Source organism: Doryrhamphus excisus, linkage group LG18, assembly GCF_037039965.1.
Source record: "Doryrhamphus excisus strain RoL-2023G ecotype Guam linkage group LG18, RoL_Dexc_Guam_v1.1, whole genome shotgun sequence".
In the NCBI taxonomy this organism is placed as follows: domain Eukaryota; kingdom Metazoa; phylum Chordata; class Actinopteri; order Syngnathiformes; family Syngnathidae; genus Doryrhamphus; species Doryrhamphus excisus.
Genome location: NC_136374.1, coordinates 10519618 through 10546632, shown reverse-complemented (window position 1 = coordinate 10546632; position 27015 = coordinate 10519618). Strand labels below are relative to the sequence as shown.

Here is a 27015-nt window from a genome sequence, read left to right as displayed (position 1 = left end):
TCAAGATTGAGTTTTCCAGATTTCCAATAAGTGTTTATTCTTTTGAAAGGTTCTCCTCCCCCCTAAAGAAATACTAACTGCAGCAAGGAAAAAGACACGTATTCAGTTGTCCCAGACAGAATTTATTCTTGTGAGGAAAATATCGTCTTGGTCCGATATTATCTTTATTATTATAATAATAATTATAGATCGGGCGTACAAGGTCAGCTCAGGTGTTTTGCCACTTGACCTGATTTTTTTCTTTTATTATTTTAAAGAAGACTGTCACTGTTACAAAGAGCTACGAAGCATCGTACATATTATATATATATATATATATGTATTATTTTTTCAAAATAACACTCTCAACTGCCACATTTTTCAAATAAATTAAAATTCTAAAATTGCATTCCTTAAATTACTTCCTGTTAGCCAGTATAAACAGACATGTACATATATACAAAACTATTCACATGCACCTTTTTGCTACGCTGAGGTTGTCAACTCATTATACTGTGTATCTCAAACACACACATACGCACACACACACACTCTTCGTTCGTGCCAGTGAATGTTTGTGCTTTTTAAAATCAATTCTGCAAAGAAAGAAAAAGGTGCTCGACCGCAGTAGTTTTTGTTTGCACAAACACCATCTTGGCTTACATTAGAAGAACACTGTTTCACAATATGGAAAAAAAGCAAGACTACAAGTCCCATCCATGTACATCATTTTGTCATGGCTGGACTACAACATGAAACAAATTTGAACACTTCAGTAAAAACCCTGCGAGTCCAGCCACGAATGCACAGTAAGACTTTTACACGTCGTCAAATCACAAGTACAATCTAAATACAGTTTTCGCTTCAGATCAAGACAATCCCTTTAACAATTCTACATTTACACCCTTCACCTTGAGTAACTTTGGCCAAAAATCAAATAAAAACTATTTGATATGAACACAGTGCAAAGAAAAAAAAGCACTTTTCCCCCTCTTTCCATTGAAGTAAAACATCATTTAAGAGCACTGAAGAAGTTCCCATTCATGTAACTTCAAAGTCATATAAAGTTGGAAGGAGTGAAGTTCAGGTTGCCTCTGATGTGGTTCAAGTGAACCATGGCGCGGTCGTAGGCCGTGTGCACCGACTTGCGAACGCTTGGCTTCTTCCCTTCCATCAGGCGTAGCTTGTCCACCGTGTCATCCATCCCCATCGGTAGTAGCTTGTCCCGAGGGAGCCACTGCCTGAAAGTTAAATATGTTTCATGATGTTGTAACAATGGCTTGTTTATGAGCGCTAAAATATGAGAAAAGTTTGCTCCACTTTTGAGAGAATTGTACATTTTGAAGCTGTGGCTTTTTATGACATTGTGATGGAAAAACACCATTTCTCATGGACATGATACCACCGTGAGCCCACCTCACAGGCTTTGCTACACATCTTAAAATGAAGCCAAGATGACAATCTGGGCTGTTTGATCATTTTGTTAGTCTGTCACAACACTTGATCTTACCAAGTCCTTTTGGTGTCAAAGAAGAGCACTAGAAAGAGCTTTTCGTCAGCCTCCATTCGCCTCCACTCGCCCAGTTTGAGCACCTCCACAGGAGGCACTGGGATGGGGACGCCATTGTGAAGGAGTCCTTCCTGTGGCATCTCGGGGTCAACAATCTGCAAGAATGTCATGAATGTCAGTGACAGTCCACGGAACTCTTCCCCCCCCCCTCGCTTTCTTCGCATTCTTACCATGGCCGGGTATGATGGGTATCCTCTGCATTTGGCCCAAACCAGGTCCAGAGGTGCCAGTTCCGTCTCAGTATCCAAACACAGAAGTGTCGGTTTTCCTGTGAACACCGCAGTCCAACACAGACAATTCATTTGCAGCTTGAAACGTGGAACTAATTAGTCATCTTACAATAAAATGTGTTAAAAAAAACAAACAAACAACTACGTTCACAAATTATGTGCAAGTCATTTTAGTCTTCTCGCCAATCTAGCAGCTGAAAGTCATTTTCCAAAGACAATTACTGAAATATCAGTCATCAGACTGCTGAATGCCAAATAAGCCCCTCTACCTGCCCACACGCAAAACTTTAAATTATTATTATTTATTCTAAATTACTTGTACAAATTACTGTTTACACTGTACTTTGTTCATATTTGATGTCATCTATTTATTCTCCACATTATTATTTATTATTATACGGGAGCCAGGCAACAACATTCATTCATTCATTTTCTACCGCTTTTCCTCATGAGGGTCGCGGGGGTGCTGGAGCCTATCCCAGCTGTCTTTGGGCGAGAGGCGGGGTACACCCTGGACTGGTCGCCAGCCAATCACAGGACACATATAGACAAACAACCGTTCACATTCAAACCGGAGTACCCGGAGAAAACCCACGCATGCACGGGGAGAACATGCAAACTCCACACAGAGATGGCCGATGGTGGAATTGAACCCGGGTCTCTCGACCACTCGACCGCGGTGCAGCCCCTGGTGGGTAATTCATTCATTCATTCATTTTCTACCGCTTTTTCCTCACGAGGGTCGCGGGGGGGGCTGGAGCCTATCCCAGCTGTCTTCAGGCGAGAGGCGGGGTACACCCTGAACTGGTCGCCAGCCAATCACAGGGCACATATAGACAAACAACCATTCACACTCACATTCATACCTATGGACAATTTGGAGTCGCCAATTAACCTAGCATGTTTTTGGAATGTGGGAGGAAACCGGAGTACCCGGAGAAAACCCACGCGTGCACGGGGAGAACATGCAAACTCCACACAGAGATGCCCGAGGGTGGAATTGAACCCTGGTCTCCTAGCTGTGAGGTCTGCGCACTAACCACTAGATCGCCGTGCCGCCCTGGTGGGTAATTATTATCATAAAATTGTGTGGCTCACACCCCCATTGGGAGGCAGGCAACAACATTTCATTGGCAATTTCACTGCTGTGTTATTGTGCAATGACAATAAAGAAAGTCTATATCTAAAAAATATTGACCCAAATATGACTCAATATATTATATTTTTCCTGTCATTGAAAGAGATAAAAATGGAAATAAATGATTGTAATGAAAACACTGCAATATCCGCAAAAATGTGGTAATAGGGTGACACATAGTATGTGTGACATGATACAGTTGTGCATCATATGACATCACACCAAGGAGATAAGCTCCAAAGTTGCAAGTGGACAAGCTTCCATTAAAACAAAGGCTTTCAAAGAGAAGGAAACCAACCAGATTCCGAGATGTCTCCGTTGTCATTGCTTGGATCCTTGGCCAGAGCAGGTTTGCCTCGACTGCGTTTCGGTGGCGACGCCGAGCAGCTGCAAGGTACACGAGAGTGAGTGCTTTAACGCCACAGACATTTGGTAAGTGTGTGCCACTCACTTCACTTTCTGCTCCTCCTCGGTATCTTCTGCTTTTCCATTTGTCAGCTCTAAACAGAATAATGGCAAAGATAAACATGGCTTTTTATCAGATGTGCTGTTATGACTTATGCTTATGCTCGCTGACCTTCCTCAGCAGGGAGCGCCGAGTGTTTGTCCGCCTCACTTTCAGAGTTGTGACCTCTGGACCTGAGGTGGTGCGACGAAGGTGAGGGAGGAGTCGGGGAGACGTTGGGAATGCGAGGTAAGGCGGTCAAGCCGTCCAAACCGTTGCTTTGATCCTTGCCATTCTGCCGTGGCGGAGATTTCTTTTTTGCTGTTCTTGCTCCATTTTTCGCCTTCTTGAACAGGACCGATGTACGCCGACCCACCCCGACCACGGGCAGAGCAGGTGGCGTTCCCAGCGGTGTGACCTCGTGAACGGCCTCCGGTTGAGACGACGGCGTCTCGCCCACCTCCGCCTCGTCCTCACCCTGGCTTTTGCTGCCGCTGCGGGACGACCTCTGACGTTTGTAGGAGCGCCCCGGTGACCTCTGACCTCCTGTTGCAATGCCCAGGATGGGCGGTTCAAGTGGGGCGTCGCCCGGTAGCGGGGACGACACAGGACACGTGAGTTCTAACACAGGTGGAGAGTCATCTGGAGGAGGGGAAAATGTGTTAGGTTCAATAAATATGTCCACTAATAATAGAATGCAAAATGCTATATAATTAACCATTTGTGGTGCTTCCTATGGGTTGTGGTCAAAATGCTTTGGAAGACATGCTAACATCCAATACATGTAATACGGTATAGATATTGATCTTGCCAGCCCCCCATCAGTGTGTACCAAATTCTGTGGTGATGTGGCTAAACACCTTAAAGTTACAGTGAGTGTTTCTGTAGAGTCTCTCTGTGGAAAATCAAGGCAAATCGACATACAGTCTGTGGGTCACTAGGGGTCCCCCATATGGCTATGGCGGAAAATGTAAACATTGGTAATTAATTAACAAATATTAAGATAAAAATGACTGACAAAAATACTGTCAACAACCATTTTGCCGCTTATCCTCACGGGGGTGCTGGAGCCTATCCCAGTTGAATTTGGGCGAGAGGCGGGGTACACCCTGGACTGGTCGCCAGCCAATCACAGGGCACATATAGACAAACAACCATTCACACTCACATTCATACCTATGGACAATTTGGAGTCGCCAATTAATTTTGGAATGTGGGAGGAAACCGGAGTCTCTGAGGAAAACCCACACAGCCAGCCAATGTGGCATAGAAAATGGAAAAATTGTGTTTTTTTTGTGGGGGGGGGGGGGGGGTGAGTAGTTTTTGCAAACAACAATGCTATTTTACCTGCTGTCATGACTCTATTATCCACAGTTTTCCTTTTTTCCTTCTTCTTGTCTCTGGCCTCGTCTTCCTGCTCGTCCTTGTCTTCTTGTCCTTGGTCCTGCTTGTCATGAGCGTTGTGCTGTGGCTGTTGGTTCACTTTCTGTCTCACAGCGTTGATTTCTCGCCGCAGTAACCGAATGCGTTTGGTTCGTCCGCCACTGGTCCGCATGGATGTCACCACCTCCAGTTTTTCCAGCAAGGCCTTGAGCTGCTCCTCGGTGCTCAAGTGAAGTCTGTTGTCGGGATCCAGGAGGGAGTCGACTGGGAAAAAACAGAGACACATGTGATGGCGTGATTCCAACAAGTAGTGAGTTAAACAGCAGGCCACACCCACTCACCGTCATCCCACGTGGACTGATCGAAGCTATGTTTGTTTGGAGACTCTGGCAGGTGCATACCGGTACTCGGGTCAAGCCCAATGGCTAGAGACTGTCTGTGGGCGTGGCGGAGAACGGCCCCGCCCACCTCCCGTAGTTGTAAGGCCGTCTGATGGAACATGGTGTCCTTGGAGTTGTACTTGAGACAGTTGGAGATCATGAGGTCAAAGTCCTTCTCAAGGTCCGCGATGGAGCAGTAGGCGTGTCCCTCCAACTTGGCCCGCATGGTGGACAGGTCCATGGGCTGGGATATGAACTCCAGGTAGTCCGGGACCTTGATGGATCATTAAAAAGGACAACATCAGCTGCCTTGAATTGGACACAAAGTCTGTTACAAAGTTTCAAACACCAGCCAACCTCTGATAGATTGACGGGCTGAGAGAAGATTTTAGCCGTGTCCTTCTCCTGCAGCTGGTCCAAGGTGGATCGGAGGAGTACCAACGCCGGTGTCAGCTTCAGCTCCAGAGCAGCCTGCTGAATTTTCATCTAATTGAAGAAGGAAACGCATTAGTTGTAAAGGTTGACGTCAAAGAGACATTGTCATGCGTGACAAACCTGTTCTCTCTTTAGCCGCTCTCTCTTGCGGATAAGTTCTACCAGAAGTCTGGCTCTCTCCAAGTCTTGCCTCAATTTTTGCCAGTAGCGCAGCTCCTCTCTGGCAGCACTCAGCTTCTCATCTGGCTCCTTCTGGATGTGAGAAAGCACACAGATACTACTGTAGTAATATGCTAAACTACCTACAAACACCGATACAGCTTGGCTTCATAATTCTAGGTTTGCACGGACCTGTTCTGTGGTCCGGTGGGCCTGCATGTGTGAGTGAAGTCTACGTATCAAAGGCATTCCATTCCTTGACTGTCGTTTTAGTAGCCAGTAGTTATGGAGCCTCTGCATGAACTGATTCTTCCGCTGGACCTCCACTCCTGTGCAAATCTTGTTCAGCCTGCAGAGAAGATGCATGGATTACATTTCGGTATTTCCTTTCAGAGAATCCAAAGAGGCTGTTTATGTCACCTGTGAGAGGGTATTTGAGGCACAAGCAGCACAGGCACATTCGAACGACGTGTGGACCCTCTGGTTCCTTTAGTAGTCTTCTTCTTTTGCCCCTTGGACCCTTTCTTTGCTGGCGGCGTGGGGGAGCTCTGAGTGTACGACCTCTGTCCCCTGTTACCTCTGCCCCCAACCAGCCTCCCTTCTACTGACTCGTCCCCGGACCCGTCCCGCCGTGACCCCACCGGGGAGTGATGCTCGCAGAATGCGGTCTTCTTCACAGAGAAGGTGGTACCGTTGATGCCCGTCTCTCGGACCGGGTCTATCTTCATGTACAGGCCAGCCTTCTGAGCGCAGGTGACGTGAAAAGCCCGGTAGCAGTTGGCTTTGTGGCACTGGATGGACGCGCCCCTGCCTTTCTGTTTGCACAGGTAGCAAGTGAGCTTCCAGCGGGCGGGAGGGATGTTCTTGACCCCCTCCACGGGCTCCAGGAACACCGTGTTGGCAAAGCACACCTCCGGGATCCATATGGCGCACACAACGTGGGCCCAGCGACCGTCGCTGGTCTGCTTGAAGGCACCTCCTCGGTTGGGACACAGCACACAGTCTACAGGGCGGGAGGGGGATTGCAGGCAGCAGCGGCACAGCCACTGGCCCTCAGGAACGTACGGCACACCGTAGCACTCCTGGTGCACTGCCAGGTTGCAGATGTCACAGAAGAGGATGACGTTGCTGTTCAGGCATTCGTCGTCGAGGCACACGCAGCAGAAGGCGTCCTCATCTATCGTGCACTGAGCCAGCGCCTGGCTGCGAGACTCCAAGATGGACTCCCTCTCCAGGCGGTCAATCAGCAACTCAAAAGTGTCTGCTGACACTGAGGCGTGGCCGTCGGACACCCTCTTTTGGTTCACCATCTCCAGCCAAGCTAGGTCTTCTTCATCCATGTCGTACTCGGCCACACTGTCCAGCTCTTCTTTAGACTTCTCAATGAAGCGGTAGTAGGCTGCAGGCAGGGGAGGCGCCTCTGCAGGGAATGCCGATCCCAGTGTTCGGAAGGTGGGCTCCGGGAGCGGACTTTGGATCTGGAGGGAATTCATAGATCCAGTTTGCTGCAGGGAACCAGATAGTTTATTCTGCTGCGACACGTTTTTACCGCTCCTTCTCCCTTTGTTGTTGCAGGGTTTCTTCAAGAAGCGGACTTTGCTCTGAGTCTGTACGCTGTTTTCCTTGTTGCTGTTGCACTCGGCGATGTCCTGCGCCATCATCTCGTCCTCCGTGATCACCGGCAGAGAATCTGTGATGTTGATTCGGTGGAGCCTGCCTTCCAGGTCCACCTCCACTATCTTTTGCGCCTGGGCATACGTCAGCGTCTCCCGGGATGGAGAGAGCTGCAGTCTGTAGGGTGACGGCGAGCGCAACCCGCACGCTGAGCCTCTGCCCCTGCCTCGACCTCTGCCTCGGCCGCGACCCATGTTGAGTCCTCTTCCAGCTGCCTTACATTCCCACCTCCTTGTCTTCTGCATGAGGAGGTGACACCAGCTGCATTGCACATGCAAAGAAAGAAGAAATGGGGAATAATTAAGGATATCCATTTGCCAGTTGGAGCTTGTCTGAGCATGTCTAATTGGATATTGTAAAAGAGTATGTCATTGTATAATTGGTCATAACAAAACTCCGGCGCGAGTAGAGCTGATGCAGTTCACACGTTGGTATTCCTGGCACAATATATATGTTCTAAAAATGTTAAACTAAAAATACTAGTTTAATTTTGAGTTGCTGACATTTTAGAATGTACTCTTAAACCAGGCACTCCTTCATATTTTGTTCTTTTATTAGCTGAGGATTTGAGCATAGCTAAAGGTTTCTTATAAAAAGATTAGATTTGACTTTTTACTATTTAATGAGAATGGCCCACTTTATTTTAGCAGGTATTTTTTTGGTAACTGGTTAACAGAAAAACACACTCAGTCTTCCGCTTATATGCTTGTCTTTATCTGCTGAACACTTTTGTTAGCACTTATCATTCCAAATATATACTGTATGTTGTACATGCTATGCTTTAATATTATTCATGCAGGACATAAGGGGCTGACAATTTTCCACATTCAGAAATTTCCACTTTCCGTGTAATTCCACATTTTCGTGCAAACTCCGGGGGAAAGAATACAATATTTTGCACATAAGACAAGCACATCCAACATGCTGTCAAAACGCGGGCAAACATGTAATATAACTCTTGTTTACAGTGCTACTTGGACTCTATGTGTACCTAATGTTGTGACCGACGACCGCATACTGTTTGTAAGAACACGCCTCCACCGTCTGTCGCTCTCTTATTACTCCAATAAGGAACCAGTACGGCTGTCAAGTTTCTCTTCCACCAATCACATTTTCGTATCCTCTTGTTGCTGAGCATAGTTTGGTTGAGGGGTGCTAAATACCAAACCTAGTATCTACGTCCGTCAGCCATTTTAAGCGCACAACACACAGCGACACAATAATATATGCCAACAGCAGCAAAACCACACATTATGCATGCATATATGAATTAGATTACACGACACTGCTGTATTCACTGTTTATCACATGAGTCTGTGTAGTCTGACAGCAAAAAGGGCTATCTATGACTGTGGTAATAGGAGGGCACAAACAACCACACAAACACAAGTAATGCAACAAAATGGCATGTCGCCACGTTAGACCCAAAGCGCTCAACGTGTTACATTACCTTGAGAAGTAGTCTTCAGCGGTGCGAGCGGCAAACAGGAGGAAACCAAAAGCACCACTAAAATGTCAAGCGAAGTGACAAGACTCGAGCCGAGGCGGACATGCTAGCCCATTAGCTTAACATAGCCGGTCATTTCGGGGAGCGACGGCGTCATCTTCTGCGCTTCAGTTAACCGGTGTGATTTCGACAAACCCGCTCGTTCACATGGCTGTGACATAAACCTTCCGAGCTGTGCCGGTCCACGCTCAAATGTGGGCTTAACCGAGAATATATCAAATTAATGTACCTTGGATATGGCTAAATATTCAGTCAAGATGGCTCGAAAAATACGCCTCTTTTAGGAAAAAAACGCCCGCAGCCAATCAGAGTGCGTCGCTTCTCATCGTTGTCAACGCGCACCGCAATATCATTGGTTAGTTTGGCTCAGGCAATTCACCGCACTCGCTGTGTACCTTCTGACGGGGAATGCGGTGAGAAAAACAACTGTGTGTGACTTGCGCGCCTTTTGGACTTCGATAGACCCCATAATAAACTCTTTGACACACGCCTGCTGTTCTCAGAGAAATACTTTTTCTAAAATTAAGTAAATAAGCAAGTCATAAAATGTAACAACACAATATATAGCTTTGAATCTGCTTTGCAATAATTGTTACTAGAGCTCTTGGCTCATAAATACTAGTTTAAAATGTTTAATGGAGAAATGAACACTATGGATTAAAAACACTCTTGACAGCTACAAACTCAACCTTTATAACTGAGAATATTAAAGACAAAAGACCAAGCGTCATAGAAAATGAATGAATGAAAATATAAAAAACCCTAAATACATATATTAAAACAGTAAGAATTTAAAAACATGAAAGGCCTCTAACTTTTCTCCCTCCCCTCCAATTGTCTTCATACAGCTCCTCCCACCACCACAACTGATGTCATTGGTTATCCTCATGAATTTGCCCTCTTCAGATCATTTGGCAGCTCGCTGTCTTGAGGTCCCAGTCCAGCTGTTCCCACCGATTTGGACTCTTCTCATGTGCAGTGGTAAGGATCTCCCATCATATTTTGAATTTTAATAACAAAGTGTTCTTTGTTCGAGTTTTTGCTTCTGTATTAATTGAAAAGTCTATGTTAGCCATGTGACGACCACTCCTTGTTTTTTTTTTTAATCCACAGTGTAGGCAAAGTCAACTAATCAAGATGTTGTTTGGCTTCTTTTTATTCTCTGTTGGACTCTTCTTCAGCATAAGAACATGTAATGCAGGTAAGGACGCTGTATAAATAATGTAAAATTACTAAAAAAAATTTCTTTACACAAAATGTTGTTGTTTTTTTATCCAACCATGTCAAAATGTGACCTGGTCAACTTCCTCTTCTCTGTTGCCAAACTCCCTCTGTGTTTTCACTGCCTTGACAGTATATAAATACATAATCTGTCAGCTCAACTCTGAATCAAACTCTCCCTCCACATCCTGTCCAACTGCTGAGATGGACAAAGAAGCAGAAACCCAGTTGACTTCCATGCAAAAATAGTAATAAATCATCTCCGTGGGGCATACACACACAAAGAACCAGTGTGTTTCCGAGTGACAAGGGTTGGAAATGCTTGTATACGTGTCATCTTTTCAAAAGGAGGATCTGATGGTTGTTACGCTTGCCCCCCCTAAGGTGATGCATCCCCTCCCGAGGCCTTGGCCTGAATCAATGCTTTTGATACTCTTTGACTGGCCTCCTTGGTCTCACAGTGCCATGCCATTGACGACTGCCAAACTAAAAAGTGTTTTGAGACAAGCGTGGCCGGAAGAAAAAGACTTGTCCACCTCAAGTCAAACGCACAAAGGAATCTTTTATGTAGTTAAATTTAGGATGGAGATGAGCCATTAGTGATGTTTTGCCTTGTTGTTTTTGCTAATAGTTTATTCCTGCCATTTGACTATAGATAAAATAAACTCCTATAAATTCTTATGTAAATGGGTTGATGTAACATTTTGTATACTATTAATGAGGTATTATAATTTTGCCCTTTAAAGGGAAATATTTGTTGACTTGTTTTTGTTGGCAGCATGGGTGAAGTAGCTGTCTGGATGGCTGCATATAAAAAGCGACTTAAACCATTCCAAAGTTGTCTTAGATTGACTCTTGACTATTTGCAAGTCATGTTGCCATCTTGTATGTTTAATATTTAAACACAATTAAATACTTTGGAAGCAACTGGCTTACCGGATTCTAATGTAAGTTGCTCCTGGGTGTAGTTTGCGCATTCCTAATATAGCCTATTGTATATGTGAGAGATTTACTACAAGTCATCATACTAACTTCATGTTCCTTTTGCATTTCTCCCCTAACCTTAGCACAAAAAGAGTTGAGGATTACAACAATATTTGTAAGTATTCATGTCATTGATAACGATGCATCCCCAATTAATTACCTTTAACAGAACCATACCTTTGGCTGTATAGCAAGAGCCTTACACAATGTCCAAAGGCTTCCAGCTGGAGGGCTTCTGCATGGACCTGTTGTCTGAAGTAGCTAAGAAGGTGGGCTTCAAGTACAAAGTACACCTGGTCAAAGACGGCTCTTACGGCAGGCAGGATGATAACGGAAACTGGAACGGGATGGTCGGCGAAGTCGTGAGAGGGGTAAGAACAGAATGAACAACATCAATAAATTACCTGTGGCACGGTGTATTAGTGGTTAGCATGTTGGCCACACAGTCAGGAGATCAGGAAGACCTGGTTTCAAATCTCGGCCTGAGCATGTTCTTCCTGTGGGTTTTCTCCGGGTACTCCGGTTTCCTCCCACATTCCAAAAACATGCTAGGTTAATTGGCGACTCCAAATTGTCCATAGGTAGGAATGTGAGTGTGAATGGTTGTTTGTCTATATGTGCCCTGTGATTGGCTGGCCACCAGTCCAGGGTGTACCCCGCCTCTCACCCGAAGACAGCTGTGATAGGCTCCAGCACCCTCGAGACTCTAGTGAGGATAAGTGTCATAGAAAATGAATGGATAGATGAATAAGGCTTCATCTTTGGCAGGAGGCGGACCTCGCCATTGCACCGCTGACGCTCACGGCGGCTCGGGAGAAGGTGGTAGGGATGACCAAACCCTTCATGCAGACAGGAATAAGCATCCTGATGAGGAAGGACATCTCAGAGGAAACGGGATTCTTTGATTTCCTCACCCCCTTTTCAGCCAAGACGTGGGCTGGCATCATTGTTGCTTACCTGGCAACTGCTGCTTGCCTCTCACTGGTGTCCAGGTGGGTGGAGAAACACAGTGTTGCAATAGCAAATATAATGGAAATGATCTGTTACAGGGTCAAACTGTCTCCATCAATGTTGCACAAGGTGCATTTTCCTCATTTCTATTTATAATCTATTTATAATTTCCCTCCTCTTTAATAGATAAGAGTTCAAATGTAGCCAAATCCAACACTTTAAAGTCTCCCATAGCCACTAGCCATAGTCACTAGTACTTTCTTCAGAAGTAAATAGCCATTGGGGTATCTAATTAGCATTAGGTTAGACAACATTGACGTTAACAGCAACGACTGCAAGAAACCTCCTTGTGTAGGTTTTTGTTTCAACTCCACAATATGGCAGTAGCTGCATTTGAAGTTTTAATAAGAGGTCAGCATTGAGTAGCTTTATCCATCTCTGCATGCGCTGTAAAATATTAGTTGATCTTATTATTATTATTAGTTGTTCTACTGTTGCTCATCAGCACTATATCTGCAGGCATTGCTTCTGTTACTGGTGTGTTGTCTAATATCATTGTTAATAAATGTACATGTGGTCAAAGAGAGCTACGATTTCTCATGCACTCCAGTTCATTATTAAAATTAAAAGTCCAGTTATTAGGTGTTTTGTGTAATTTTTTGAAGCATGTTTTTCTTTTAACATTTCGAGGTTCCACAATAATTGGAAATTATAGTAATAAGAGACACTTTGTTGGGTTCTGTGTGAAAAGCACTGCTGGATAAATGGTGGGTGGACTGTTTACCAATTTGGTGTGATCTTTGTGTGAAAAGGGCTAGTGATGGTGGACTTGTTTTTTTTTACCAGAGTCAGCCCATGTGAGTGGAGTCGTCCTCAGACTGAAGAGAACATCTTTAGTCTTTCGTACAGTTTGTGGTACGCTGTTGGAGCGCTGACTCTGCAAGGTGAGACGTCAAAGCTGACATTTTTGTGTCTTTCTCTGCATTTGACACCTCATTATTTTGTTTTGCCAGGCGCCGGTCCGCACCCCCGAGCCCTCTCGGGCCGAGTTATCTGCTGCAGCTGGTGGTTATTCACCGTGGTCATCCTGGCTTGTTATTTCTCCAACCTCAGCTCGTCAAAGAGTCCCGAGTCCACTCAGCTGACGGTGAAAGGATTCCAGGACTTGGCCAATCAGGATGTGATCCAGTATGGATGCCTGAGTGGCTCCTCCACTCTGGCTTTCTTCAAGGTGTGTTTTGATGAACTTATACTACCATCTTCTTCCTTGCTTGTTTTTAATCTATCTTGCTTTTTTCTTTCGGACAGAATTCTGACAACCCAGTGTACCGTAGGATCTATGAACACATGGAGAGAAGTAAAAGTTATGTTTTGTCCATGGATGAAGGCATCCAGCGAGCAAATGAGGGCAACTTTGCCTTCATAGGAGAGTCCGTCTCTCTCGACTTGGCGGTGGCGCGTCATTGTGACCTGGTCAGAGCACATGAAGTGGTCGGTATGAGGGGATACAGCATCGCCGCAACGCTTGGTGAGGCTCGTTAACATTCACATGAACACTCTGAAGATAAAAGTTTGATCCTCATTTAGAATGATTTTCAACAAAATATCATATATGAGGACAAATTATCCGAGGAGATTTGACATAAGATGAAATATTTAACATTTACACAAATACAAAAATGTGTACAAATATTTTTAATATTTTTATAATATTTTAAAGAAATTTGCTAGGATTTTTTACAAAAATATGATTTTCTGTATAACAAAAAATACCCAATAATAATAGGATTTATTGATTAATAATAATGTTTTTCATTTATTCACATCTTACAAAGGATTACTGTGTTTTAGGTAGTTTTATTAGTAAATTTAATGAAGAAAAGGTGCATTAATAATAATTATTTCTGAATGTTCCTACATAGGCTTTTTTTTACTCACAAACATTTAAAATTTAAAACCATTATAAATTAATAAACAAATCTTATTTTGAGCTGACACAAATAAACAAAACATGTTTGTGTTAGTATGAGAGGTCTCACTCGCTCACATTTTGTATTTGCTGAACATTGAGTTTAAGGGCTAATAAGCTAATAATAAAAAAAAATAGTCATACAAAAATATGCTAGCTGACTGTATTGTTTTAAATAATGGCCCAAAGTTCCGAAATTTACATCCTTTTACATAACATTTGATGTAATTATCGTATCAGATAGTTTTCCCCTACTTATTATAGATAAAAACGTATTTCTATCTGTGATTAAATCCGATTAATCGTGAGTTAACTATGACAACTGTGATTAATCGCGATTAATTCTTTTAAAAGCAATTGACAGCTGTAATAAATATATATATATGTTTCCAAGGCTCTCCAATCCTCAAAAACCTGAGCGTGGCCATCCTGCAGCTGAGCGAGGCTGGCGAGCTAGCTTATCTTCAGAGCAAATGGTGGGCCAGCAGCTGCATGGTGGACAAGGCCAAGTCCACAGCTGTGCAGCCGCACAGTCTCAAGGGGATGTTTGTGGTTCTTGCGCTGGGCCTGACATTGGGGGCGGTGCTGGCCGTCCTGGAGCTCTCCTCCAGGAGTCGTAGCAATGCGACAGCGCAAAAGGTACGTGTTAAATAACATCACTGAAAGAAACAACTCAGATTTTAATCACAAACTTGAGCTTGCAGTGCAATAGCAGACTTAGCCGTCATATATAACTAATATTCAGCAGCATACTGTTGAAATTCTTTGTATTTTACTACATCCTGCACACAGAAAGCCTTCTGCCGGGTCCTGACTGAGGAAATGAGCTTGCGTTTCAGGAACAAGAATGTAAACAGCGCTCAAGAGCCTGCTGATGATAAGGATACAGAGAAGGCATAGAAGCATCCTGAGAAAACTGACACACAACTTTGTTTTCTTCTGATTTGACAGAAACGCTAACTGTAGGTTGAGCTAGTGTAGCTTTATATTACAAATAAACTTATATTCACATTGTTAGTTAAATAACAGGTAACAAAAATGTTCTTAAACAATTAACAATTCTAACTGAGCCAACAGCAATATGCATAAAACGTCATGTAAACAGTCAGCATGCAACAGGATGCAATTATTACAATATGCTGAACTCAATTAAAAGTGTTTATCAAGTGTGTTTCTTGTCGTTTTACTTATTGTGGTAGTTTGAACAAAGTAATAAGATAAGAGTGTTATCTAATCCGGGCTGCACGGTGGAGAGTGGTTAGCGCACACACCTCGCAGGAGGAGACCAGGGTTCAATTCCAACCTCGGCCATCTCTGTGTGGAGTTTGCATGCGTGGGTTTTCTCTGGGTACTATGCTTTCCTCCCACATTTATTTGGTGACTCCAAATTGTTCATAGGTATGAATGTGAGTGTGAATGGTTGTTTGTCTATATGTGCCCTGTGATTGGCTGGCAAACAGTCCAGGGTGTACCCCGCCTCTTGCCCGAAGACAGCTGGTATAGGCTCCAGCATACATGCTGTCTAAAGTTTATTGTCAGGAAGTCTAACATAAATGTTGAGTAGCAATGTTTTAAAATACATGTAAAGGAAGATAAAGGTGTTCGAACATCACAAAAAAGTAAAGGAGACCTGAGTTCAATTCCACCCTCGGCCATCTCTGTGTGGAGTTTGCATGTTCTCCCCGTGCATGCGTGGGTTTTCTCCGGGTACTCTGGTTTCCTCCCACATTCCAAAAACATGCTAGGTTAATTGGCGACTCCAAATTGTCCATAGGTATGAATGTGAGTGTGAATGGTTGTTTGTCTATATGTGCCCTGTGATTGGCTGGCAACCAGTCCAGGGTGTACCCTGCCTCTTGCCTGAAGATAGCTGGGATAGGCTCCAGCACCTCCTCCGACCCTTGTGAAGAAAAGCAGTAGAAAATGAATGTTATCTAATCCTGTTATATGATGATTTTGCCTTGACTGAAGCTTTGCTAGGTTCTTTTTGTCATCCGTCCATTTCAACCAGCTTTAGGAACCCTATCACATCTCCAAGACATCTTTAGGATTTGATCAAACCAGCTTATGGGAAAAAAGGCAGGGAAATGCCACTTAGGTTGAAGTAACTAAGATTTTGGTCAAATACTCCAGTGTGGACCTCAGGGGTCAGTTCTCTAAAAAGACCGCAAGACCCAGCTTGCCGACTCACAAATCCTGGTCATCAAAAAAAAGTGGCGATTTACATCGGATCTCCCTCATCTTCTTGTCAAAAAGCACCTTCATCTCCCTTTGCAAGGTGCCGTCGTGTTGCTCTGAGCCTGCCGCTACAGTCCCGGTCCCTAACTCCAGGCTGTCTGAGCTGCCGTCACTGCTGGATGTGCTGTCAGACAAGCACAGACCGTTTGGTACGGTCCGCACCTGCTGCCAGGTCTGCTGCCAGTGGGAGGAAGAAGGCTTGCGGATCGCCGTTGGAGTCAGAGGGGAGCTGATGTGTTTCCTGGGGCAGCTGTGTGAGCGGGTTTTTGTCCGTATCGGGGTTGAAGGTCTTGGGGTGGCTGGGGTCTCTAAAGTCCTTCTAACCCGTAGAGGGGATGAAGGCGGATTAAGAGGGGGAAATTTGGCTTCCCAATGTGAGGGAGGTTGGGGTATGGACTGAGGGATTGGAGGTGGAGGTTCCTCTGGTGGTTCTGTGTCATTATTTTGGATTCTTCCTGTTTCAGAAAATGTCGGCTGCTTTGGTTGTAATGTTTGTGGCTCAGCGTCATGAGATACTGAAGTCTGAAGTTCATTTGAGTCAGGAACTGGACACTTACTGTCCACTGGACTGTCTGGATATGGAGGAGTTTCTAAGTCAAAGCTGTCTTCCAATACACATGGAGCCACCGGGTTTGAATCCGTAGAGGACATCTTGCTGAAGATCCTTCTCCTGGTCTCTGCAGGATTGTGAATTCTTACCCTATGAGCGCGTTTCATGGGTTCACTCATGGCGCCTTTGCGCACAGCAGCCTTGACCGCTGGTCCTTGAACCAGAGGAGACATGTCTCCGTTTCTGCTGTCTTGAGAGAAAGAGTCGGCGTCCTTGCGTAAGAACAGAGAAGTCCAGTCCTCGGAGGACTGGACGGAGAAGTCGAGGGATGGCTGCCTTTGGTGGCCCTTCATGTGCTTCTGTGCTGCTTTTTGGATGTGCTTTCTGGCTGCGTGGACGGCATTGCTGGGCTTTATCTGGTAATGGTAATGGTAATGGTAATGGTTTTATTTCATTTGAACATGCATCAGATTACAATTGAATGCATCACATAATCAGTTCACAGTTCCACATGTCCAAAAGGAGTAGGAAGAAGCAAAGCTTATTAAATCCTACCCCTCCATCTGGTACTTTTACAATCAGTAACTGTTACATTTGTTCACTTCCTGCTTTCCATAATACATTTTTTTTATTTTTACATTTTTTGTCCAGTACCCAAGTTCGAGGTGATATGACCATCCAATGACATAATGGGTACCATAGTAAGTGTCAATATAGTGATATATATAGCACATCATGACTGGTTCAAGACTCTTCATCCTTGTATTTAGCAAACATCAACTGCTTGTATTGTTTCTTGAATTGGCTCATCGTTGTGCATTGTTTGAGGGTCTTACTCAATCCATTCCATAGTTTGATTCCACATACTGAAATGCTATGGCTTTTTAACGTAGTCCTAGCATATAAGTGTTTCAAATGTAGTTCTTCCCTGAGATCATATTTCTCCTCTCTCATTTTTAGGTAATTGGTTATTTTTAGCCTTATGCATTATTTTAGCTGTTTGAAGATGAACTATATCAGCAAGTTTAAGTATTTGTGATTATCTGAGTTTTTTTTATAAAAGTGTTAAAAATGGCATCTCAGTTAAAAGGATTTGTGATTGTAAGCCTTACCTTGCCATCAATGATGGAAACATGAACAAAGATGGAAGACTCTGCCATTCCCTCCAAGTACACGTGTCGATAACCTACCGGTTTGAATCCAGTTCAATCCATGCTTATACGTATATATTCCGTGATTATTATGGAAGTTAATCATTTACCTGGCATCATGCTTTTGAACGCTAATGTCCTCTGGCCAATGAAATCCCGTCCAATGGGGTCATGATCCCAAACCTGGAAGCGCACCAGGGCAATCTGCGGCATTAGAATGTTGAATACCAGGGTTTCCTCCCACATGGGGTTGAAACCTGGAGGACCATTAGAAGGCACAGATTATCCAATTTGTCTTCCTCATTCATCAGTCATGACTCCAATCACCACAAAATTGGGTATACACCTTTAAGGGAACTGTGCATAAACTTTGAGATAGGGTTGACCCTTTTTTTTTTTTACCACAACATTGTTATGTTGAAGTATACCATTATCGTCCACCACTCTGGTTTGCTGCTTTGAACAGTCGACGGGTAGACCGATGATCTCGACCTCCACAAAGGGATCAATGATCTGAAAGTTTTAAGAAAATTCTTAGAAAATTATCTTTACAGCATGAAATATAGTATATATACTATAGTATATATACATTTTACAGACCTCTCCTCTGTCTCCAAACATGGAGTCTTTGGGTTTGGGAAGCTGCTGACCACTGATGATCTTTAGCACTAACTGAATCTTCTTCTGTCCTGGAAGCGGATCCTCCAAATTGGGATTAAAGGCACCTAAGAGAGAGGGGGGGGGGGGGGGGGGGGGGTATAAAATGCAATGCAGACCAGGGTTCAATTCCACCCTCGGCCATCTCTGTGTGGAGTTTGCATGTTCTCCCCGTGCATGTTTTCTCCGGGTACTCCGGTTTCCTCCCACATTCCAAAAACATGCTAGGTTAATTGGTGACTCCAAATTGTCCATAGGTATGAATGTGAGTGTGAATGGTTGTTTGTCTATATGTGCCCTGTGATTGGCTGCCGACCAGTCCAGGGTGGACTCTCGCCTGAAGACAGCTGGGATAGGCTCCAGCACCAATAGAAGCGATAGAAAATGAATGAATGAATGCAATGCATTAAAGGCAAATCGCATGTTCAATATCCACATACCTTTACACATGATTTTAGGCTTGAGTATGTATCCACAGTTTCCGTTGGTTGAGAACTTGGCTTGGTTCAGTTCAAGCATGCGGCCCTCTGTTTGATAGTTCATGGCCACTAAAAAACAAAAGCACAGTGTGGGAAATAATGATTTGATTTGTAGGTCTACCCACTTACAAAGACATAAACAGTCCACAAACTAGACAGCCTGTTGATCTTTATCCCATTGGAAATTTGTGGACAGCCTCGAAACATTCAGGATTTGGAGAGTATCTGGAAAACAGGATTGGACCCACCAAGTACAATTTCACGATTTGACTCAACTACAAATTAATTTCTAATTTTGTGTTTATTCTGTCTATGTGTAACAATTTAGGACTGTTCATGTCTTTTTGTAAACAAACAAACTTACAAAGTACAGGGTCATATTTTTGTACCTAATATAATACCCCACTTATTGATCAGGTCATACCCATGTGACATCCTGCATTCCAGTAGGGCTGTGGGTTGAAGTTGCTGGAGTCCACCCTGTAGTTGGACGGGTAGACTCTGAGGAGTTGCCGCTGGTTGAAGCGTACCAGTGGACCGGGTTTTAGCTGCAGGATCTGATTCATGACGGTCTCGTTGAGCGATGACACCTGCCAACTATTGGCAAATGCTGCCAGAGACAAACGGACTCTATGAGCGTTCCCATTCCCGTAAGATGCCTTAACTGAGGGTACCTTGTGTCTCGATGTCATGCACTCGGACGGATTTTGTGTACTCGACGAGGTCAGAGAGAGCGCGGGACAGCCTCATTGTCTTCCTTTTTCTGCAGAGAACATCATAAATATACATTAGAGCAGGGGTCTCAAACTCAATTTACCTGGGGGCCACTGGAGCTAGGGTCTGGGCAAGGCTGGGCCGCATCAGCCCCCCCCCCCAAAAAAACCGCATTTATTAAAAACAGAAAAATATACAAACTTTTTCAGTGCTTTGGTTCCGATTTTCTACAATAAAAGCTCTGATAAAACATTCCACTGTTCTCAAATATCTTAATTTTTATTTTTCTGCACAAAATAAATTGAAAAATAATAATAATAATAATAATAAAACAGCAAATAATAAAAACCACATATAGTTGGTGGGTAGACAAATTATTTTTTTCAGATTAAAATGAACAAAGCATTATTAGAGCCCTGTAGACATGACAAAACACGACTATAGTCACATTTATACTCTTTTTATTTACAACATATTGCGCAACTGCAGGGTCTTGAGACACATGCTAACTCGCAAACTAGAGAGCTAGCGACCTAAACGGTAGCCTTCAAGTTATTTCCTTTAAACTTAAATAGCCAAAAACTTACCACTTCCACACGGATAGGGAGGATAACTATTAACAGTTATTTAACCTTTAACATGAACATTAATAAAACGTAATATTGCGCAACCGCGGGCCGCATTAACATTAAACTTTCATATCAAGGCAGGGGCCTCAAACTAGTGTCCTGTGGGCCACATTTGGCCCACGGGCCGCGTGTTTGAGACCCCTGCATTAGAGGCCTCAAAATGGGTGGGGTTTAATAATAGCGCCACCATGTGGTTTATTTGTCAGCAAAATAAAAGCCCAGGCAACATAGTTGGCTTACTTTGGGTGATAAACAATCTGTGTCCTGTCCCTGCTGCTGCTGCTATAGTCCGACTCTCCATCAGACCTGCCTTGACTCCTCACTCGGATTCCTTTTTTCCTCTGCAACAATAACACATCTCCTGTTTTGAAAGCTTTCTTAGGTTGTCCAGAAGAGCAAAACAAGGAGGGACCTTGCGTTTGAAGCTCCTCATGATAGATCTGCCGAATCGTCTCTTCTTCTTTGGCTGACGTGCAGCGAAACCGCTGTTCTCCTCCTAAAAAGAGTCATGTGATCAGTACACGGTATTTCATCTGTTCATTTCGCTCATGAACTTGCCTGTGAATTCTCTTCGTCTTCTTCCTCCTCATCTTCTTCCTTTTCATCTCCAGTGTCTTCATCAGACACGTCTCCTTCCTCAGCATCAGGGTCAATGTTTGCCGGGAGCTTCTTTCCCTGAAACACAACCAGCACATACAATACAGTAGCTACCATATAAATATATATAATATATAATAATATCATAATATAGTGGTGTGGAAAAAGTGTTTGGCCCATTCACATTTACATTTTTCAGATCGTCAACATAACATAAAACATAACTGAGATTAATTCACATCTATCAGTCTGGAAAAGGTTATAAAGCCATTTCTAAAAATGTGGGACTTTATATTGAGTTGTGGACTCCTATAGAGCAGGTACACACAATAACCAGCACACAATGCTTTCTAGATCTTCCAGAATCTGCACCTATTTCGGATGTATTTCTTTGGATTTCATGCAAAAATGGTCTGTTTAAATTTATTCCAACGACGGCCCGCCAAGAGAAATGCCCACTCCACACATCTAAGTGCTTAGGAGTTGTGCTGCTAGCTGCCGAATCCAACTTTATAGATATTGATAAATGGTACAGGAAATGATCATCCATATTCAATGTCCGCTTTTATCATATGTGTTTGATCCTGAATTGGATCCGAAAGTAAAGACTGGACAGTCCAAAGTTTCTCAAGAAAAGAGGTTTCTTCAAGATGTCTCTTAATGGTAATTAGCTTTAGCATTTGTGTGGAGTTTGCATGCGTGGGTTTTCTCCGGGTACTCCGGTTTCCTCCCACATTCCCAAAACATGCTAGGTTAATTGGCGACTCCAAATTGTCCATAGGTATGAATGTGAGTGTGAATGGTTGTTTGTCTATATGTGCCCTGTGATCGGCTGGCGACCAGTCCAGGGTGTGCCCCGCCTCTCGACCAAAGACAGCTGGGATAGGCTCCAGCACAAAGAAAACAATGTGTTTTATATTTAGGAGCCTCACCTTGACCAATATTTTGCCCTTGAGGATTTCAGGCGATGGCAACTTCTTGCATTCATAGATGTTGACATGGGACAGGTCCAGCTTGTCCTGCAATACCTCTTTTAGGTACTCGGCCATCTTTTTCTGCTGTGGTACCGTGCAATGGTTCTCTATGGACAAAATGACTGGGTACCTGCAAAATGAGTGTGGTATTAATTCTAGCTGACAAATTGTTTTCTATTAGCTAATGAGCTGAATCAATACATACTGTGATTTGGTGAAGGCGTATTTATTGATGGTTTCAATGACGTCTTTGAAAAGTATTTTTGAGGTCAAGGTGTACCCATGGTGGATGATGGGCTCTCCATCTGGTCCATCCCAGCAGTCCACTGCAGAAGAACATTTGACATGAGTAAATGCGACAAAATGTTGCTGCAGGTTGAAGATGATCACCTTCCACGCAGCGACATCCAGCCTGGAGGACATAAGCATACATCTCCACGCTGGACTGAGACAATAGCTGGTCACCAGTCAGGTAGGTGTTGTGTGATGTGGCGATGAAGTAGTTGTACAGAGGCTGTGTCATATCCTGGTTCACCTGGTTGTGCTCCGGGTTGAAGATGTCCCCACCGGGGCTTCGCATGTAGTTGGTGAAACCTGATGGAAGGACAATATAATGGACGTCAGCGGATGTTTTATTGGTATACAAAACTGTGGTAAGATCAGCCATGTTGTTTGGTCTAAAGACACTGAGGAAAAAACTGGAGATAGCAGACATGAGGATGCTGAGGTTCACAATGGGAGTGACCAGGATGGATAGGATCAGGTACAAGTACATCAGAAAGACATTACATATTAGAGGCCTTGGAGATAAAGTCAGAGAGGCCAGACTGAGATGGTTCGGACATGTACTGTATTTTCTCATACCGTCTATTCCCAGGACCATCCGTTGCAGGTTCTCAGGACACGGCTCAAACTTGGCCACAATGTCAACCAGGTGCTCTCTGGCCAGACCTCGCATCTGCCAACATAAACATTTGAATCAATTGTGGCAATTACCGAATTAGTTACAGTTACTGAATGCTTTTGACCCTTTAAGGAACAGTCCTTCTCACTTGCGTTTGACAAAGACAAAATGAGCCAATCAAGGACAAGCAAACCTCTACACAAGTGACTTAGATTTGCACTTTTCTGCCCGTGCTGGCAATTAAAAAGAGCCGCCATTTTTCCACTTTTTCCTCGATTGGATATAGTGGACCTGGCAATTTTCCACAATCCGAGATAGTATCAAAGTCATGCAGTGCTATAATTCTGGTATTGTGTTCTGAAGCTTAACACGTGACACTCATTTCACACAGAATTCCTGCCAAATTTCTGCATCAGAAGCCGAAATCAGAAGCCACACAGTGCCTATTATGGCGACAAATGACTATTAAATATTATTAAATTATACAGTGTGAAAAGCCCCAACACAAGAATTTGGTGGCTTCATCGGTTGTGAGGTGCATCCCACCCAAAAGTACAGGCAATTTTGCTGGAAAATGTGTAAGAATTATCACAGAAATGCTACATTTATCCCCCTGTGCCTTTTACACAAACAATTCATGGACAAAGGAATATTCCTGTTTGCACTTTCACATAGCAACGTGGCATTCACAATCAGATAAACAATGACATGCAGGCCAGTGTCGGATGTGATGTATAGAATACTTGTCAGACAGTAACAAATGCTTTCAACACAACAAGGCACGAGAAGTGTGCCTTTCATACTGGCACTGTCCTGCCTCTGTTACACTTCTCATACCATTGCCAAAGTTGCTAACAGTTGGTGCTTTTACAGCTAAATGTGATTCCTAGCCTACAAGGAGCGTGAAAGGGGCTTCTGATGCCGCAATTTAGGAGGAACTCTGTGTGAAAGAGGCTTGACGGCTTTCAACACGACATAGCAAGAGAAGTGAATGCTGTTAAACTTCACATGCATTCCCCAAATGATGGCATTCCCTTTCACACAGGCAGTGTATCTCCTCTGTTACGGCTATTACAGAATATGGAAAATTCCCGGGTGGACTTCCTCCATTTTTTCATTGTACCTTCTGCTCATGCTCTAAAAAGCGGGCAAGATCATGCAGGTCCATGACTTCTTTCTGATTACTGTAGGATATCAAGAGAAGATAAAGGTCTCTTCGCGTGGAGATCATCTTATAGAAAGAGCAGAATTCCTCAAAACCCAAAGTGCCCTGGTTCTCGTCCGTGTCTGCGTCCTGCAAAGGTAAAGACACAGTGGGTCTGAGTGGGGTTTCCAGAAGATGTTCAACCTTCAGATGGCCTTACTTGGAACATCTGCCTGACTTTCTGCTTGGGTAGATTGACGTTGAGCTTGTGGAGCAGCTGGTGAACTTCTCCGATGCTTAAGGTGCCATCGCCGTTTTTGTCTGCCTCAGAGAATGTCTGCTGTAGCCACGTAAAAGCTGCAGTTAAGGAACCAGGAGAACCATTTAGTCCTTCAACCTTTCACATCCTTAAAAATATTAAGCTTTAGCTACTAGATGTGGCAAGTGGGAGTGCGTGAAGGATATTGATCTCTGGTGCGTTGCCTTCGAGCCAGGCTGTCTTCATCACTGATGCCAGCCATGAGGTACTTCAGCCCCGTGATCCATGTTCGCGCCTCCTCGGCATTGGTGGTCACCAAGTCCAGGGACTTGACACGCTCACCGTAGTAAATACTGAAGCAGCAGTTTGGGTCAAAGCGGTTGTCTGCGTACCTCCTGAAGACCTCGGACTTTTTGCCCTCGCACACTTCGTGGATGGAGTCAATGGTTACTGGAAACCATGGAGGAAGTACAACGCTGTCACTTAAAAATAATTGACTCATATGATCTTGGTCTTGCTATGATATGCTGTGATGATTTGAGCTTATATAAGCCTTCTTTTTTGGGGTGTTTCATATTAGCATCTAATTTTGGGGGATTTATATAGCAAGAAACCATATTTGCACAAGCATATTTTAGCAAGCAGATAGATGACAACTTTTTATACCCATGTCATTGTATATGCTCATATCACTTCATACTTCGGTATGTGACAAAAAAAAACTTAAATTATATTAGGAAAGCAGGAAGTGAACAAATGTAACAGTTACTGATTGTAAAAGTACCAGATGGAGGGGTAGGATTTAATAAGCTTTGCTTCTTCCTACTCCTTTTGGACATGTGGAACTGTGAACTGATTATGTGATGCATTCAATTGTAATCTGATGCATGTTCAAATGAAATAAAACCATTTCTATAACCATTTTTTCCCTGAGAAAAATATACAAATATTATTTTTTTGTAGGGGTATTTGTTATTGTTCCAGTCCAGAGTGTACCTCGCCTCTCACCCTAAGACAGCTGGGATAGGCTCCAGCATACGCATGACCCTAGTGAAGATAAGCGGTAGAAAATGGTAATGGTAATGGTTTTATTTCATTTGAACATGCATCAGATTACAATTGAATGCATCACATAATCAGTTCACAGTTCCACATGTCCAAAAGGAGTAGGAAGAAGCAAAGCTTATTAAATCCTACCCCTCCATCTGGTACTTTTACAATCAGTAACTGTTACATTTGTTCACTTCCTGCTTTCCTAATATAGTTTAAGGTTTTTTTTGTTTTTTTTTTTTTGTCCCGTACCAAAGTACGAGGTGATATGACCATACAATGACATAATGTGTACCATAGTAATTGTCAATATAGTGATATGTATAGCACATCATGACTTGTTCAAGAATCTTGAATGTATGTGTTATTGTTTACAATTATTAGATAATTAGCAATTTTGATGAAAACAAATGTCAAATCTTGGAATTATAATACTTTGTTATTGAAAATATATAAATAATATAAACGTTTTTCCCTCAAATATTTCTCCCCACAGCTCTTAGATGTAGCTAATATTATGCGTGTTGGGTGTTCCCCTGTAAAGGAAATGATTGCTGCCTCGGAACAAAAGAATAATTACAAGATTAATTTAGCTAAGAAAGAAATGTTGGAGTAATGAAGGCTCACTTTTGGCTTTGTCATGTTTCTTGGATGGCCGCCACCTGATGCAGGACCTGTGCTCGTCCAGGTAGTAAAACCGCACAAGGCCCTTCTTCTTTCCCTTCAGTTTGCTCATCTGTGTTCCCATCTGCATGGTGCACATGGACCTCTCCACTATGGATGGAGGGGGGGGGGGGTTCACACATATATATATATAATAGTAGATGCAATGCAAGCCAGGACATGCTATTATGAGATTATAGTCTGCGTCATACTGGGATTTACATGCTAATCATGAGTGACACTTGTGGTATACTGGATCAGGCTGTCAAAATAGTGCAATTTTATTTCAATGTAATGATTATTTTCCATAAAGTGTGTTTTTGTGTGTGTGTGTAATCTGACACAAGTACATGTGACACAGCCTGGCTCGTCATGCAGGCTAATCCTAAAGGATTGTCTCTACTCCATATGCCCATTATTGACTCAAGGGCCTCCCTGGTCTATGCTTCAAGTGCAACAATTGTCTCTGTAATCTTGCCGGTGTTCCAAAAGTTCCAAAAGTCTTACCTATCTGCCCCAGTCTCCATTTCGGCTGAGCGACCACACTCCCGCCAATCCAGAAAAACTCCTCCGCCAGTCTGGAGATGGAGGCTTTCTGCCACAGTTTAGGTGAGCTCATGATGGACATAGTGGGGGAGTTGGGGGGGTTGCATGGCATCTTGGGGCTGGATGGTGAGAACACGCCCGGCGACAGCGAACCCAGAGACTGAAAGGTGGTCTTTTTGGGTGCGAGAGAAGCCTGGGGGGTTCCGCTCATCCCCGGTGATGATGGAGGCGCCATCGCCGGGCTGATCCCTGAAGTGGACATTTGAGGATGCTGTCCCATGAGCCCTTATATGCCCACTAATATCCTGAAGCTTTGGTGTCCTGAAAGTGGCTCATCCTGAGAGCGGGTTCCCCCTCATCAGCCTGGCGTAGGTCATCCATGTATGTTCCCTCAGAGAAGAAGAGCGCAGCATGTGACTGCTTCTAAATCTTCCT

At 43.7% G+C, this 27015-nt stretch overlaps 3 protein-coding genes across 3 annotated transcripts; 1 reads left to right on the top strand and 2 right to left on the bottom strand.

Moving 5' to 3' along the window:
• Positions 1-93: 93 nt before the first annotated feature.
• On the bottom strand, positions 94-9207 carry brpf3a (bromodomain and PHD finger containing, 3a). Its single transcript, XM_058054751.2, has 13 exons — positions 8844-9207; positions 6140-7654; positions 5912-6068; positions 5681-5812; positions 5483-5611; positions 5087-5399; positions 4710-5009; positions 3495-4004; positions 3369-3417; positions 3216-3304; positions 1720-1817; positions 1490-1644; positions 94-1220 (listed from the first exon to the last, which is right to left on the bottom strand). Exons 2-13 carry the CDS (start codon positions 7636-7638, stop codon positions 1037-1039), a joined length of 3615 nt encoding a protein of 1204 aa, XP_057910734.2. The 5' UTR covers positions 7639-7654; positions 8844-9207; the 3' UTR covers positions 94-1036.
• Positions 8569-15190, top strand: grik6 (glutamate receptor, ionotropic, kainate 6). Its single transcript, XM_078798662.1, has 10 exons — positions 8569-9881; positions 10014-10101; positions 11189-11220; positions 11297-11476; positions 11874-12097; positions 12903-13000; positions 13070-13287; positions 13365-13584; positions 14420-14664; positions 14818-15190. Exons 2-10 carry the CDS (start codon positions 10038-10040, stop codon positions 14923-14925), a joined length of 1389 nt encoding a protein of 462 aa, XP_078654788.1. The 5' UTR covers positions 8569-9881; positions 10014-10037; the 3' UTR covers positions 14926-15190.
• Positions 14686-27015, bottom strand: plch2b (phospholipase C, eta 2b). The gene is made up of 20 exons (XM_058054757.2): positions 26542-27015; positions 25999-26145; positions 24528-24771; positions 24283-24412; positions 24042-24212; positions 22879-22972; positions 22405-22608; positions 22220-22340; positions 21973-22144; positions 21002-21118; positions 20856-20939; positions 20684-20784; positions 19775-19863; positions 19525-19710; positions 19062-19169; positions 18565-18689; positions 18393-18477; positions 18075-18221; positions 17926-17999; positions 14686-17229 (listed from the first exon to the last, which is right to left on the bottom strand). The coding sequence occupies exons 1-20, from the start codon at positions 26858-26860 to the stop codon at positions 16213-16215; spliced, it is 3735 nt and encodes a 1244-aa protein (XP_057910740.2). The 5' UTR covers positions 26861-27015; the 3' UTR covers positions 14686-16212.

Excerpts from the sequence above, each read along its gene's own strand:
- grik6 (XM_078798662.1), top strand. The coding sequence starts at position 10,038 with ATGTTGTTTGGCTTCTTTTTATTCTCTGTTGGACTCTTCTTCAGCATA. Across the intron at positions 10,102-11,188 it reads CATAAGAACATGTAATGCAG|CACAAAAAGAGTTGAGGATT; the intron begins GTAAGGACGCTG and ends CCCTAACCTTAG. Across the intron at positions 12,098-12,902 it reads TGCCTCTCACTGGTGTCCAG|AGTCAGCCCATGTGAGTGGA; the intron begins GTGGGTGGAGAA and ends TTTTTTTACCAG.
- brpf3a (XM_058054751.2), bottom strand. The coding sequence starts at position 7,638 with ATGCAGAAGACAAGGAGGTGGGAATGTAAGGCAGCTGGAAGAGGACTC. Across the intron at positions 5,612-5,680 it reads AGCGGCTAAAGAGAGAACAG|ATGAAAATTCAGCAGGCTGC; the intron begins GTTTGTCACGCA and ends TTCTTCAATTAG. Across the intron at positions 3,418-3,494 it reads GGCGCTCCCTGCTGAGGAAG|AGCTGACAAATGGAAAAGCA; the intron begins GTCAGCGAGCAT and ends TATTCTGTTTAG.
- plch2b (XM_058054757.2), bottom strand. The coding sequence starts at position 26,860 with ATGGGACAGCATCCTCAAATGTCCACTTCAGGGATCAGCCCGGCGATG. Across the intron at positions 22,145-22,219 it reads TACGCCTTCACCAAATCACA|GTACCCAGTCATTTTGTCCA; the intron begins GTATGTATTGAT and ends CTCATTTTGCAG. Across the intron at positions 20,785-20,855 it reads TGAGGAGCTTCAAACGCAAG|AGGAAAAAAGGAATCCGAGT; the intron begins GTCCCTCCTTGT and ends TTATTGTTGCAG.